Below are 16,381 nucleotides of genomic sequence, written 5' to 3'. Positions count from 1 at the left end.
TCTGTTTAATTTCTCTGGGTGCTTTACAGCAGCTCTGCCACTGTAGTGTCCCCATGCCGGAGGAGAAGCGAGTTGATGGGGGGTGTGAGTGCAAATGTGGAGGTGTGACACAGCCCAGGACAAAATTCGCGTCCTGAGAAGCTGAAGTCCAGAAGCGGGGTGTCTGTGACTGTCTCCGGCTCGCTGCGGTGGCAGGGACCTGTGGGGCCGGGTCGGCCCCTGCTCAGAGCAGGATCCCCTCGCAGGGCATCGTGCCGCTTATTGCAACATCAGCCCCAGCTGCAAGGAAGAATTTTTTCATGGCTTCCACCTTTGTGCTGTTCCTAATTTAACTGTGCTGTGCACTTCTGTAGCCTTCCTTTACAGATAATTGCAAGGTCCTTAAATAAAACTGACAGGTGAACGTAAACGGATAGCAAATAATATGTGCAACTTATGGATGGGTAATAGTATATGTGTGTAACTTCATTAGCTTTTTATAAAAAAGCCTAGATTATTGTATGAAGAAACCAGCCTTGAATCACACTCCCAGCTTCTGTGAAATAAACGGAAGCATTTGCTTTCTGTGCAGCTCGTGCAGACTTCATGTAAATGGCTAAAGCTAAAAGAGGGAAACCTTTATCCAAGTGTGGGGGTGTGGAAGAGCATCTCGGGCTCAGAAGGCAGCAGTGTGGCAGATGCTCGAAGCCGCCTTGGAGCAGACGTGCTCTGTTCCCCCGCATTTCTGCTCCACGCACACATGCGTTTTGCAGCAGGAGCTCTGTCCTGCAGGAGGAGGACCTGTGGGCTGAGCTACTGTTCAGTTTATTTTCCTTTGGCACATTCCTATCACGCTGCCGTCTTTAGGCTCTGTGTGAGCAAACCTTCCCTGCTGACGGGGCGCTGCAGGTGTGCCCCACGCGTGCAGCTGTGCCAGTACTTGGGCACATTCCTGAGGGCTTTTAGTTGTAAAATACTTTCAAGATGAGGAGCTCTGGACATATGCTTTATTATTTTTTAATTAAGTACGTGCTTCTTGTGTTTTGATACCGCACTGAGCTAGATCACTGCCTTCCTCCCACACCTCCCCCTCGCACTTCATTTCCGTAAGCTACTCCAATAAATAGCTGCTCTTCAGCTGGTGAAACGCTGCGCTTGTCGGCTGTACCATACAACCCTGCTGCGTTGTTGCTTGCTCCGTCCCTAGGGCCAGCCCTACGCAGAGCAGCCCAGCCCTGTCGCAGGGGGGTCCGGGGGGGACGGGCACGCAGCTGGGTCCCTGCCCCTCGTTAGGGCGGACATTGCTCCCCGCGCTTCGTTTCTGACGAGGCGGCTCTCCTCGTTATTGCAATACACAGAGTTATACCTGCTGTCCCAAGTGAGCTATTGGCCTGGACAGAAGCATATCTGCTGGTTTTTCATTTGTATTGCTGCAAGTGCGGCGACATTTTTATTATTTCTGCAAGTGGGGCGACATTTTTATTATTTCCCGTTTATCTGGGCTATTCTCAAGGTAGCTGGTTGTTCATAAAGCTGCTCCTGGAATAATGGCAATAAGGGTGATCCACTTCGAGTTAAAGGCAGTGATTTGTATAACAGTAACAGTCTTCTGCATCGGCTTCATTTGTTGACTAATCTCTGTCTGTCTTTCAAGGATCCTTCTTTTAAACTAGTGAATGAGGATGACAGCACATCAAACGGCAACAAGCCCGTGGCATCCACTCCAGTGCCAGGATCACCATGGTAAGCAAATGCAATCAGACCGGCTAGAAGCCATTCATCAGTGCTGTTTCCCTTGCCAAACGTGCATTAGCGGTCTGGTACGTGGGGCAAATACGCTACCCTGGGCGTTAGGCAGCAGTGCTGGGTTGCCGTTCCAGCTTCTGCTGGAGCTTTCCCTCATTAATCGCGTACGGAAGGACAGTGCGGGGAGGCAGCCGCAAAGAGGGCGCGAGCCAGCTCCCTGGGATGGGCGAGGTGGGGGCTGTGTGCTGCGCGGCCCCGGCTCGGCCAGGGACTGGCTCTGGCAGAAGGCAACCGACGGCTTCTCTGTCAGCTTTTGTGGGTGTGCATGGCCCTCGCCTGCTGTGAGCAGGGCCGTGTCCGTCTGTGCTCTGCCTCACCGCGTCTCACGCGTGCCGAGGGTCCAGCTTGGGTGGATCAAAGGGGAAATACAAGATCCGTCAGAAACGTTCTTGCTTTTTGGGGCCAGATCCTCTTTCTCTCCCAGTTATTTCATTGGCAGTGGATGACTCTTACTGTCTTGCAAGATTAGTGTTGATTTTGGGTTGTGTCAGTGCCAATAGGTTGTGTCTCATGATGCCGGTTTCCTGACCACCTTCCCATTCAGGTACATGTTGGGTAACTAAAGCTCTCGTGTCATTTTTAAATAGACAAAAAATTCCTTCACTTTCTGTCGTGAATGGTTGACTAGAGGGATTATTTACCTCCTTTACCTATATGCATTCTTACGCTGGATGAAATAATCAGGTTATACTCAGTGGCTGACATCTATGGGATCTTGGGCTAAGGCACTCCACGTAGGTATAGGCCATTATTTGTTGCTATTACATTGTGCCATTTTGCAAACCAGTAAGCACAGTGTGATGTCCCACTTAATCTTAACATCATAAATATGTGATGTACATCAATCCTTTCTTTTCCTGACGGTTGGTACTTTATGGTGTAGTGCAGAGGAACCATTTGAGCCCAGCAGTGTCATAGGCAGGTTATGGTTTCATCCATTCTTACAGTGGTACCCGGGAGGGATCTTGCAGCACCCCCTCTTCTCCAGCAGCGTCTGCTGAGCGGTGGATGGGCAGCCGGTACCTCCACCGAAGCGCACCACTCTCAGATCCAAACTTGTGATATTTTTTATCTCTAAGGAGAAACCTTACATTTCTGGGTTTCCAGAGGACTGTTCAGTGACCCAGGGAGTACTCCGGGTGCGAGAAAAGGCATCCAGAGCTGGTCCTCGGGACCAGAGGGATGGGGCATAGTCCTCATGCTGACGGTTGTCCCATGTTCTGAGGTGACAGCGTCTCGTCTGCCCCATGGCTCCTGATGGAACATGGAGCGTGCCCGTAGGGTGCTTCAGTCACAATTTACAAGTTTTTCTGATAGGTTGAAACTAGGTACGCAACACACATTCACCAAATCCTGAATGTACTTCAGGCACTCCCCACCCGTAGGTTGGCTCCCTGCTTCTGCAGGGCCCGTGGTTGATGTGACATCGCCAAGCACCTGCTAGAAGTAGCTAGACCATAATTTTTAATGGCAGAAAAATTTTCAGGAATGTTAGCAAACCTTACTTACCTTATGAAATAAGATAAAATACTAATATCGTCATCTTGTGCCCTTATTCATACCTAAATTACAATTTTCTAAAGGGAAGCATGAACATAACAATATCTGCATTTCCAGTTTATGCTCTGTGACTGAAACAAAATACCATGAGTCCCCTGTGGATAATTGAAATTGTTATTGTACCAAAGAGGAACAGGTGACACGTTACATGGGGAAAAGGACATTAATTTTAAATTAAATGTCAAATTATATTAGTCATGGAAAAGTGAAGAGGTGTCACAGGGGACCCCCGCGTTTCTAACCTGGGGTGATGGCACGCCAGACCTGGTGCTACTCGGTGATTAATGAGCGCCAGCAACATCTGTGTGCGTGGCCAGGGGAGCGCTGAGCACAGCAGCCTACCAGCACGGACAAAACACACGTTTCCAGACCCACTGGTTATAATCCCTCTCAAGTAATGGCTTCAACAGTCCAGTGTGCATGTGGTAGCATTGCAGATCCCGAACTAGATATGGGTTTCAGGTGTACCGTCATTTGCAACTAATTCCCCAAACAGTTCAAATTCTGCAGTGCGCTTACTTGCCAAAGAAGGAAATTACAGCAAGGGGCATTTCAAAGCAGGCATTTACTCCTGGGCAGGATTGGGCCTGTGTCCTGACCATAATTCGAATATTTAATAAAAGGATAACAATAACCCATTTATATTAATCAGCTAAGTGTTCTCTTCACCTAAATGCCAGGCTTTTTTTCCCTTCCTTCTGAGACAGCTGTGGTGTTTATGGGAGTCTCAGTCTGGAAGTGTTGCTGCAGCAGTCCCTCTGGGTGTGCTCTGCAGGAGAGGCTCGGGGCTGGTGGGTCGGTGTTTCTGGGAGAACAGAGGTTCCCGTAGCTCCAAGGTACAAAGTAAGAAGTCATAACTATACCTAATCATTGAACATCTGTCTTGTGAGGAAGTTTGGTGATCCAGAACGTTTGTGCATTAAAATAAACAGAAAATTATTAAAATATTTGTCATGTCTGTGTCACTGAATTCAGGATGCCAGGACTTCCACGGGGTGTAAGTGTGGCTGAAGGCAACGGCTGGGTTTGTTCAACCGATTTTGTGCTCCTGTTCATCGGGAGAACAATTAACTCCGCTGAACATAATTACTGTGATGTTCGGGCTCAGTAACGCACTCGCACCGACCTGCTCCCAGCACCCTGCAGCTCCCTCCACGGTTGCTTACAGACATTATGTATTTTTCATTATGTGTTTAGGCAAGACCAATGGTGATTTCTTACCAGTGGTACCCAGAGTATATTGGATTATCTTATTACAGTACTCGGCAGTGATGAAGCATTTTTCATATTTGCAGTCTCTTACCCAGAGCAGACTTTTTTTTTTAAACCAGTTTTGTTCTCTGCTTCTAATAACAGTTAAGCAGCAGAGCTTCTAATGAGAAGGTTTGTTTTTTCCAGGTATTTATGCTTCAGAGGGACCAACATATTCCCATTATAAGTGTTCATGTGTATGGGTGCGTGTGAGGAAGTCAGAGTGTGTAGATGATGTTTGGTAGTTTTCATTACGATTCAGAAAGTGTGGGGTTGAGATTGATACTGTGTTTGTTTATTTACATATAGATTTAGTGAAGTACAACTTGAGGTTTTCCAACGTCTATTAAGGATGGTGTGATGCTTATTTTCATATTACTTTAGCTGATTTAAAGTGAATGTCAGGACAAAAAGTTGAACTTCTGTCATGCATAGTTTAACTGACCGAGTCAAGAAACCGTGGTTTGTACAGCAGCGACTCGCTCACATTTTTCAGATTTGAAACGGAGCCCATAAAAATCAACCTCAGCCTTCGTGGCAGCCTTCTGCAGCGGCTGGTTGTACCTGTCCAGCGCAGAGCGCGGTGGGAGCTGGCGGGATGCCGCGGGGTGCCGCGGGCGGTTACACCTCCTCCTGCCGGTGCAGCCCGGTGAGGCTCCCGCGGCCGCCGGCCAGCAGCAGGCCCAGCCCCGGCCCGCGGGCATCGCGGCCACGGCCACGGCCACCCCGCCCCGCTGCCGAGGCTTCTGCCGCTTGCTGCTCTCGGCCACAGCTTCACAACATGAAATGTATTTTCCTATGGCTTCTCTTGCTGCGAGCACCACGGCGTTCCTCCTCGCCTGGTTCTTTTCCCCTTCTGCGATGGAATGTTTCACCTGCTGCTTTTTGGGGGTGTTCAGACCATTTCTATGGCATTTTATTGATACGGAGAGAGTTTCTCTCCCAAGGTGACTGGCATGGGCTGGCAGGGCCTGGGGCAGGCTGTCAGTCGGAGCGGGGTCTCACCCAGGCGCTGGAAACGGAGATGCAATAAGGCAGCTGTGGGTTAATGTCTTGTTTGTGGGTGAATTTGACATTATCTAAGCATAGTTTATCACTTGGAATAGGTGTGTAGTCTGGACCGGAGATGACCGGGTCTTCTTCTTCAACCCTACAATGCAGCTGTCAGTGTGGGAGAAGCCGGTGGACCTGAAGCACCGCGGCGACATAAACCGGATCATCGAGGATCCTCCTCACAAGCGCAAGCTGGAAGCTGCAGCAAGTAACTAAAGCCCTGTGATTATTTGCCTCTATTTAAACTCAAATGTCGAATGGAACTTGGTCACTAAATATGTTCAGTGGAAGTTTGATAACCGTAATTAGAAGGGTTTTCCTTTTGAGATTTCATAGAAAGTATCGTGTTAAAATTGATGTTTATTGCAAAATCCTTATTTTCACTGAAATGCTGAATTGGGGAATAGAGCGTTCGCATTATTGGCAATGAAGAAACAGGTGGCTTCTTATATTGGATGAATCTTTGATGTATAAAATACATCTCGGAAGAGGCTGTCTTTATGTTTTATTGCACTTATTTCCAAGATGTACATTAGGCATGCATTACCAATGCATTATTCAGCTGTTACACAAAAGCAGACACTCCATAGCTAACGATTATCCAACCAAGTTGTGGAGGGGAGAAGAAAATCCCGGTAGTAAATCTCTAATAAGTGCTGAAAGGTTTGGTGGAAATGTGGGTGCTTCCATCTAAAGCTGGCTCTGCCAGTCACCCTCTAAACGCTGTGGATTCCTGAAGGGAATGGTCGTGGGTAAAGCATAGCTGCTGATCTGCAGTAATACACGTTAAGTGGTTGAAAATACAGTGGAACAGACACCCCTTGGCTTGTCAGTGATCCAGGGTGTTTGCTGTCTGGTCCTCCCCGAGGCAGGCAGTTGGCAGAGGCAGTTTTCCCAGCCTGACTGTCCCATCCCATGCTCCTCGCCACGCCATCGTTTTGGACTGCTATCCATAGCTTTGCTGTCCAGTCCAGATTCTGTCCGTGCTGGTGACCAGTCCAGGAGCAGCCCAGCGTGCCAGCCTGTGCTTCCTGGTGCAGTAGTGGCTTCATAGTTGGTTCCACCACATTTCTCTCCAGAGATTTGGTTTCACCAGTTGATGCTGCCTCCCTGTGCTCTGTTACTGGGAGCTGCTCCTTGCCGTGTCAGTGCTCCTTTTATTTCCTGACGCTTTACGTCACCTTTCACGTGGGAGCTGTGTCCGTAAGGCCTGCCGTTACTGGGAGGACATCCAGGTGCTTGGCAGGCATTTGAAATCCTGCTTGTCTTGATTAGCTGCTTGGAAGTCTTGAATATTCTGCTTTACAGCAGCTTCATGGAAAAGCCTCCCTCAGCTGATGCCCATTCTTTAGTGGTGAGGTCTAGAAAAATGAAGGGGGAAAAAAAATGAGGCTTTTGTCATTCTTTTAAAGTGTCATTCTTATAAAGTATGTTCTAACTGAAAATAAGGCAGCAGTGCCAGCCCCGTGAAGCGACCTGCCTTTGGCACTCAGGCCGTCGGGGCCGTGGCGTGCGCTTCGCTCCCCAGGCAGGGCTCCCAGTCATCTCCGGCTCCCAGTTAGCTACCGCGGCGCAGGGGGTGCCAGTGTGCGATCTGGACTTGACGCGCTGTCTGCCTGTAGAGAAAAGTGAGTGAGCATCAGGGTTTATGTTATCAGTACTAGCAGAAGGTTACTGAAGAAAAGCTACAGAGAGTGGTTTTCTTAGTGTAGTCCTTATCAACATATAATATCATTGCATTTTTCAATATGAATTTCAATCGTCAGATGCTTGTATATGTATCATTTTTGTATATGGCTTGAATAACTTTAGCTGTATATCTAATAATTCCAAAGTGGATCTGCCGAAGTTCCTTCTTCAGGAAAAAATATAGCATACGTTTTTTATTACAGGATATATTGAAAGATCAATTAATTACTGACAAGGGGGAATAATGGCCAAAGACAAAACTGAGGGTCATTATTCATGGTCTATAATTAATTAATGAGAAGAGCCTAAAGTCATTGTTGATGTGTGCGACTTCAAAATTCTCGTTTTTGCTGTGTGTTCCATCCTTTTTATTTATTACCTATAAGTACCACCAAAATTTGATTCATGCACCAGTTTCTTTATGACCATGGTTTTCATTGTTGCAAATAGTCTTCATCTTCCTTGATATAATAGGGACTTGCGATTGCTCAGTATTTGAGAGAGTCAGGTTGTAATTAGTCTATATTAGCTGCCGAGGTGAAAGGAATTATTTGTTACCATTTCTCTTAGTTTGTAATCTCGAGTAAATAAATGACACGAATGAGCTGTGCGTTTGCAACAATGGTTGCCAAATTTATTTAGCTTAGTTGCTGCTGCTGAGTTTTAATTAGAATTTTTAAATCAAAGGCACAAAAACGGTTGGCGAGCATAGTTATTCCTAGGGTGCTGTAGGTTATCTGCACATCGTTCCGCTGAAAGATCAAGTGCATTTATAATTTGGGCATAAATGAAAAATTACTCATTTATCAATTACTCCGCCTCCAGGGAGTATTAGTTCCTAGGGAGATGTATGGAGGTGTCACGGCTCTTCACCAGCGGCTTCCCGTCAGCCCGTCCCGTGGAATCGGGGAGGAGGCGCAGCTCCGCCCGTGCCCCCGCGCAGCCGCTCTCGGCCAGCAGCACCCCGGCCCCTCGGACGGGGATGCGCCTGGGTGGAGGGCCCCACCGCCGACCGGAGGCAGGGCCGGGACAGAGACGGCGTTTCCAGGGCTTTCGCACCTTGATCTTCCATGTTCCTAAGTGCAACATCTTCTGGCGCCAACTCGCTCTTCTTGTCCCTGGCTGTCATTACTCCTCTGTCTCAGTACGGTCACAGGCTGACCATAATATCCCTACTTTCCCTCAAAGATTCCTTAAAATGTTTCTGTCTTATTGCAATGGAGAAAAACATTTTTATCTGTTCCTAGTCCTTCACCTGCTCAAGTGGTTTGTCTGGATGTTTAGGCTGAGGATGTTGTTTTTGCAGCTAATTAAAAGAAAACTGGCATTCCGACTACAGAAAATGGCACGTCCATTCATAGTTGTTATGATCCCTATTCAAAGTCAGTTATGATTTAGTTTACTCTGTTGCCACAAATATTTTGGACCCTTTAGCGTTCAGACAAAAATATGAAGCACAGTCCTTAGAAAGAGCATAGGTAAGCTCCTAGGCTGATGTGCGATCCAGGGGTGCCAGGTCTCTTTATAAAATTGCAAATCAGATTTTTGTGTGTGGCCAATGGATTGACAACGCTTTCACTCACCTGGTAAATGCTGGTGTTTCCTCTTTGTTCTGGAAAATGAACCGGAATTCATGACATGGCTGGGATGATTTAATTAATCAGCGCTAAGCTTGATAGACCATCGGATTGGGGCGATGCTCCGCTTCATGATCGCGTGGAAAGATTACTGTCAAGTAATACGCTTCCTCAAAGCTTTAAATCAATTATTAGATTTTGTTCTCGGCTGCCTCTCTTCCCTTTCACAGTCAGTTTATAATCTTACCAGAGGTCCAGCGGTGCGGTGTGATCCAGTACGTTCCCGAGTGAGAGTGTAGATACCATTTCTCATGTTTCACTGGGTTTTCCATTGCACTGAGATTTTGAGTGAAGATGCTGACTCTGATCCTGTCTCATTTACCCAAGGCAGTATACCCACAGCAGTCGCGCGTGCAGGCGAAGCGAGAAGGATTTGGTGTCCCTCCCTCGGGGACGCCGCCCTTGCTCTCCGGGGGAACCCGAGGTGTGTTGGGAACCCGCGGATGGAAGTAAACACTGAAATCAGGCCGTACCGTATCACATTCTTGTCTCTGAAAGCTATATAGAAACTCAGATTCAGTTTTATAAATGCCCAGTTCATGTATTTTTCATGACAAAATTTAAAAATTATATATCCTTTTCAGAAATCCATGAAAGATCTTGTCATAAGGTAACTTCACATTTGAGTTCAGCTTCAAGTAGAGAACTTCACATCATCGTTCATCATCACCAGTGAGTTTTCTCTTGTCCTGCGGACACGTCGAACAGGGAGGGCTTACCGCGCGGGCCAGAATTCTCACCGCTTGCTTGCTTTACTAAAAGAACATCCCGCCAGGATTCGTCATGTCTGAGCGTGCCATGACAGCCGTCCTTTAGCCGGCTCTGGGCGGGCTGGCTGTGGCGCGCAACGAGCGCAGGAGTGCCCCGTGGGCATGGCTGTTTCTTTTCTTGAATTGTGGTGAAATTTGGTAGGAACAGGACGGTGCTTGCCCGGTCAGCACTGAGCCTCGAGGCATCTTCAACTTCATCTCTCTCTGAAAACACCATCAAGTACTCTGTTGTTTCATACTATCACCTTCAGAATTCATTGAAGTTAAGACCACCGCTGCCTCCACAATTTGTTCAACTCCTGATTAATAGCTTTGTAATATCTCTGTTGAATTACATTCCACCTTCTGAGTTTACAGGTTGTTTTTCTTATTACTTTGTATTTTTAATTGAGTATCCCAAAGAAGAATTTAGCAAGAAGAGATAGTAGTTCCAGTGAATTTATGTATATTTAAAGCATTATTAAATTAATTTCTGTATCCATAATGCTCGTATATTGTCAGGAATGTTGAGCCCAAACTCTCCTTGTTTTGGAATGCCATTCATTTTTTTCTCTTTAGCATCATTTTAAGTTGTAGTAGCAAAGTGTCCATTTGCACCTGCTGTGTATTCCCTCCTCATGTGGTCTCTGCTCCTGGCCTTCCCATGCCGCAACATCACAGCTGCTGTTTGGTTTCATAGAATCATAGAATCGTCAAGGTTGGAAAAGACCCTTAAGATCAGTTTCTGTCATTCCTTTTGCAGTGATTTGGTGTATGCTGTGTTCATGCACTTAAAATAAAGAAAAGGTAATATTTACTGAAAGCATACTAATAAACACTTAATTTCCCTAAAATAGGGAAACAAAATGAGCTAAGAACAGCATTCTTAAATTGAAACTTGAAATAAATGACCAAATTTCTGTTACCTTCAATGATACAAAGATTGGACCTGGACGAGTAAAGGGCATTTGAAATTAGTTTATAAATTTCAAAATACCCACTGATCTCTATTTGTGTTCAGTCATTTTCTAGCAGATCTCTTGGAGCTTCGTCTGATTTCAGTGAGATCAGACCTCACCATGTCAAGTTATTCAAAACTTTTACCTCCGTAACCTAAGTTCAATTTTATATTTATTTTCAATTTACTTTTTCATAGTTTCCTAAATAGCAAGACATGTCTTCATTACCCACCTAATACAAAAAGGGTGAGGTTTGGTGTTTCTGATATTCCCAAGCTAACCCCATACAGTTCGCTTTTTATATTTCTTAACTAATTTATGGTCAGCTACTGAAGAGTCCCTGACACAAACTGAGCATTGGATGGACATGACTTCTGGTGGTCTGTCCATTTGAGTGTTGAGGAAAACTGCAGTTCATATACATGAAAAAAAATAGATTCCAGAAATAAATATCTGTTCCATATGCTTCACGTTCGTTATGACCGACAGTGCAACCTCGGAGTCTTCAAGTACGAGTGTCCAGGCCGAACCAGGAGCGTAACGTTGCTTTGGGCTTACTCCGCAACACCGGGAGTGTGGAGGTGGTTGGTATCTCCATAGCCTTGCTATGCTGGTGGTTGAATTTCTGGAAAAGCAGCATTATATTTGCTCATATAAGAAAGAGAAATGGGCTAAGGAGGGAAGTTGTGGTGCGAGTTAACACTACTGAATGCTTCAGGCTGCCAGGACTGAAATAATTTTGCAGAAATGTCTTTGTAGTTGTATTTTTAAGGGAAGGGAGGAGGGAGTATCAGGTGAGACAATAACAAGATTTAAATAAAGTCATGTCACAAATGAACAATGAACAATGAGCAGATTTTCAGAACGAAAATGGTCGGGTTTATTGCTAATTCTTTTATTTGGATGAAGGTGTTTCTGAGGACCTGATAAAATATGTGTTACTTTTAAAACACTCTGTGGAGAGTGAAAAATAGTAAATACCTGAGCAGCGGCCAAAGACGAGAAATGAAAGGATAATCTGAGGAATTTGTATTCCCGTTTATCTAGTTCAAATCTAATAACTATTTATTTCTTTTTAGCAGATAAATGTGTTAGTTCTTGTCCAGGGGATGAAAATGATGATCTTAGCATCAAAACTAAGAGAAATAAGTAAGTTCTAAAGTTTACTTACCTATATGTAATGTTGGGAAGCTAACGTCTGGTACAAATAAGTGCAAAGAGAAACACAATTACTTTTTTCTGTATGGATAACTACACCGATAAATGATGAGAGTCATTCCTAAGGTATCCAGTCTTCATCAAACTCCATGATTCTCTGAAATATCTGTTTCCCATGAACAGCATCCATTTTTGTCTGGGTAACTCTTACGTACTCTGAAATGGTTAAAAAAAGACTGTATGGATAAGGAGTTATTTCAAAGACCTTGGATAAAAGCTTTGTCTTCATTGATGTGAAGCAGATTTTTTTTCCACTGGTGTCAGAGTTTCCAGGCTCCGGGCTCAGAAATATCTGGAGGTATTTCTGTTATTATGCTTTTATTTGACCTTTATTACCGTGTGTGTTTCAAATTCTCATGAAGTAACAGGCAAAAAACCCATGTGCCAAATAAGCAACTCCCTCACCCTTTGCCAAAGCAGCAAGAAAATGAAGTAAACGTTTCTGTTTTAGAAAATGCCTTAAAGCCGTTTCATTCTATTTGACCTTTGGCCAGTAACTGCATATAGCATTAGCTGTTCATGCGGGCTGGCTATGATTAAGATACTGGTTTGGACCATTAAAAAAATAAATCTGTAAAATCTGCATAGATAGTGTGTTGTATTTTTGAGGACATTGTGACAAGTAAGCACAACAAAGTTCTGTATTTTCCAAGTGAATGTACTGCAGATAATTCTGTTCTCTCTTGTATTGCTATTCTTCTCCTCCTGCATTGGGTGGTTCTTCTGACCTCGGTAAGACTTTCTGGGGATTTGTATTACTATGAAGGAAGAAGCAGATACTCTGAATTCAGTACTCAGACTATTTAAGCATTTAATGCTTGGTAGAAAAGAGTATATTTATACTTTATATATGCTAAATATGTACTTTTACTATTTACATAGTATCTAGTATTTATAAACAGTATAAAAGTCTATATTTAATATAGAAGTATTTAAGAACACTTTTATTGACATCAGCGGGTCAGATAATAATGGGCCAGGATTACGACCTGTGCTAGTAAGGTGATTCCTTTCACTGATGGGCTGAGAAAATGTGAAAACGTCTTTTCCATTAACGTAGACAAATAGAATTTTAAAATTCCGGAAGCTTGTTCATAGAACTCCAGAAAAATGCACTTACTCAAAGGTGACTGTATGAGAGCAGCCCTGGGCGTCCTGTGCCGTGTGTCGGAAGGTCAGGCAGGGCCTCGCTCACTGTCTCCTCGCGAATAAGGAATACAGGACTTACTCACTTGAAAGACTAACTTTGAGTTTTTTAGTCTTTTATTTCCTTTACACTCAAAAGGACATTGTCAAAATCATGAGAGCCAAATATGGACCATCTTTTTGTGTATTTGCAGAATATATCTTTTCTTATTTTTATTTACTTGCAGACATACATTTTCGCATATATATTTTTTCCCCAAAGCAAAGAGATAAATACAGTTCAAGCTGGGCAATCTCAGCCCATCGGAGTTGCTGCATGACCCTCCTGCCTTAATGCATTGTAGCATCTTTCTTGTGGTATGTATTTATAGGTACATAGATACATACATATTTATATATAAGCATAAATCATGCAGCCCTCCAGCTAAAGGTGCGATCGTGTGAGAAACCCCGCAGCATGGTGGCAGGCACCTCCGGCACGGGCAGCAAACCAGCGCTGCGGCGTCCGCCGGCGCTGCGAAGGCATCTGGCCCGGCGAAGGGCGTTGGTGGGACGGGGAGGCATCCTCTGGCTCTGGAGAAGGTCGTTTGAGTCGTAGGCGACACAAACGACTCTCAGCTGTGACGCATGCCACAAAAGGTAAACAGCACGTGATAATGGGTGCGTGTCACCTGCTGTTTATGTCATCTTTTGTCTTTATATTATGCTATATTTATGCGTGGTATAATATAACTTCTAATCATACGTGAGATTTGTGGCAAGATATTCATTGAGAGGGTATTTAAAGCTCTGAGAACCCTATTGTAAGTTCTAACTTTAAAAAGAAATCTTCAGATTAGTAGAAGCTAATTCTTATTTGCTGTATTTGGGCAATTAGTCCTATGAAAGTCAAGGGCAACATTCACATAATAAACAAGTAAGGTTCGGCTTGACAACATAGCATTTTCTCAGACTTCGTTGTGATGATCCCAATTCCCCCGAAGTTGGACCTGTCACCAAAAAGCCGTAAAGTGTTTATTTTTCTGTCAGCAGAACATACGTCCCCAAACTACTACATGATTTCTACAGCTGTTTTGAATTTTAAATTCTCTTTCATAACATGTGAAGATTTCCTGACGTTTTGCTTTGTACCCTGAAACAGTGGCAGAATGTACAGGTTCATGGATGGACCTTTAAAATACTGACCTTTTACTAAAGAAATGCAGTCTAAGTGCTTGTTTAAATGTATTAATATTAGACCATAGCTAACAGTTCATGACATAAAATAAAATATTGTAGGATTTTCATTTCAGACTAGAATTTAGTGATCCTCAGGGTAAAAATCATGTAGAAACTCTGTTGCCATGCTCAGGTTATTTTCGTTAATGTGATGGAGGCACCCCACTGGGCACTGTGCGGTACCGTCCCGGCCGGGTGCCCGCCGCAGCAGGCAGCCCCCGTCTCGGCAGCTGAGGCCTAGGAAGGGTTCTTGGCGCAGCAGTTAGCACCGCTGCTGCCATCAGTTTGGAACTGATATTATTGTTTCTAAGTGCTGTGGGTCGCAGTTGCCCGCATCTGCGTGTGGCTGAATTAGCCAGCCAAAAGCAGAACTGGTGTAAAAACTGTGGCCCGTAATTCTTGGTAAGAAAAGCAGCCGAGTTACTCCGTGCCATAAACAGCAAAAGGGGAATTCTCAAGACGCAGAGTCTTACTAAGGTGCTGGTTAAGCTCCGAGTTTTGGGTAGGAGGATACACATCACCAACTTTTCATCTTCCAAGCTGCACATACAAGGTCCAAATCTGACTTTCTGTTTCTCTGCTTTGTTTTGCTTGGGAATGGACAAAGTGCTGCTCACTCCGGACTGAATCCAGAGGTGACAAAAGATTTGTCTTTACAGAAAACTAAGCAAATTTTCGTTTTGGTGCTGGATGGACAGAAAAACTATTTATATTGCTGTCATATTCCCATTAATAATTGCCTATGAAGGCAGTGAGTGTTTCCCTGCACTGAACACCGAATGCTGTTGGGAGAGAGGGAGCACTGCGGTCCCGCCGCACCGCGATGCTCCGGGCGCCCGTGCCCTGCAGGGCCGGGGCTGCTGGGCAGCACTGGCTCAGCACGCCGCGCTCCTGCCCGGGCCGTGCTCAGCGTGCGCGGAGACCGCTGCAAGCACAGGGCAGGACGTGCACAGCCCTGCACCTGACAGCTGCAGCAGAACGCGAAACTGAGCCCCATTTTTACCCCCACACAGCCATTATCCACTTATTTTTGCAATATCAACATTTTTTCTTGGTTAAGTATAACTAAAAAAGGTGTTACATGCTTTCAGGGTTTGTTTTTAAATATGCTGTATTCCCCATTCTATTTTATTTAATTTAAGTAAAGTTACTGAGTAAACCATATTGTTCCTTTGACATACAGTAAATCATCCGCTATACAGAAAGCGCTGTGCTAATGGTAAGATCTAATTGCATCAAAGTTCCAGCACAATTCTTTATAATTCAACTAGAGGGTCATCACCCAGAGGCTCGCGTTGGGTCACCGGTTCACAGTGCTAAGGATAGATCTGCTCTTTCCCTTCTCCTGCTGTTCGCTTTGGTGGCAGGGCTAGCAGCAGACCTGACCCAAGGCCGGCCACGGAAGGTAGCGGGACTCCTTGCCTTCTCTTGTGGGCGTTTGCCCAGTGCTTCCAGCCAGAACCTGCATCTGCGGCTTTAGGGGCTCTGGGCCCCGCAAGCTGCTGTTGCACTTTTAGTTATGTTTCGTTGGGGTATAATGAAACGGGTTAAAAATACTGGAGTCAAATTCTTACTCAGGCAGTGCTCTGATTGTGCTCTCTACAAAAGAAAAACAATTTTCAGAGAAACGTTGGTTTTCTGGGTTTTCTTCACAGAATGACAGAAGGGCTTGGGCGTCCCTGTCCCACCCGGCTCCCAGCAGGCGCGCGGGGACCTGTCCAGGAGGGTCCGAGCATCTCCGAGGAGGGAGCCCCACCGCCTCCCCGGGCAGCGCGCCTTGGTGCCCGACCATCCTCACGGCAAAAAAGCTTTTTCTTACGCTTAGGTGGATTTCCCTGTGTTTCAGTTTGTGCCCGTTGCCTCTTCTCCTTTCAGTGGGTACCACAGTTACACAAAACCTCTCACCGCCCTGTCCATTTTGAGATTTGCAGGCTTCCGAGGTCCCGTAGTAGGCTGTCCATATGTGTCCATCTGAGTAGGGAGTCACGTAGTTTGTTGTGCGGATTATTGTATGACTCGCTAAAGAAAATTGTATTCCTTATTGTCATTTTTGGCATGAGAAAACAGTCTGTGTGATTTGCAGCATCGTTCTCGATTGTGTAAGGAGGACTGTAGG

The 16,381-nt window shown here is 45.2% G+C and overlaps 1 protein-coding gene across 1 annotated transcript in view; it reads left to right on the top strand.

Annotated features, from left to right (window-relative positions):
- Positions 1-16,381, top strand: part of TCERG1L (transcription elongation regulator 1 like) — a 92,309-nt gene that overhangs the window by 63,640 nt on the left and 12,288 nt on the right. The window contains exons 7-9 of the mRNA XM_087767358.1: positions 1,634-1,722; positions 5,703-5,857; positions 11,763-11,832. Coding sequence (XP_087623484.1) covers positions 1,634-1,722; positions 5,703-5,857; positions 11,763-11,832 — 314 coding nt within the window. The remainder of the gene's footprint in view (positions 1-1,633; positions 1,723-5,702; positions 5,858-11,762; positions 11,833-16,381) is intronic.

Source organism: Nipponia nippon, unplaced genomic scaffold (genome assembly GCF_047370975.1).
Source record: "Nipponia nippon isolate SJK-2023a ecotype South Korea unplaced genomic scaffold, ASM4737097v1 scaffold_3, whole genome shotgun sequence".
Classification (NCBI taxonomy): Eukaryota; Metazoa; Chordata; class Aves; order Pelecaniformes; family Threskiornithidae; genus Nipponia; species Nipponia nippon.
The sequence above is the reverse complement of the archived record's forward strand: the minus strand, read 5'-3'. Positions and strand labels throughout refer to the sequence as shown.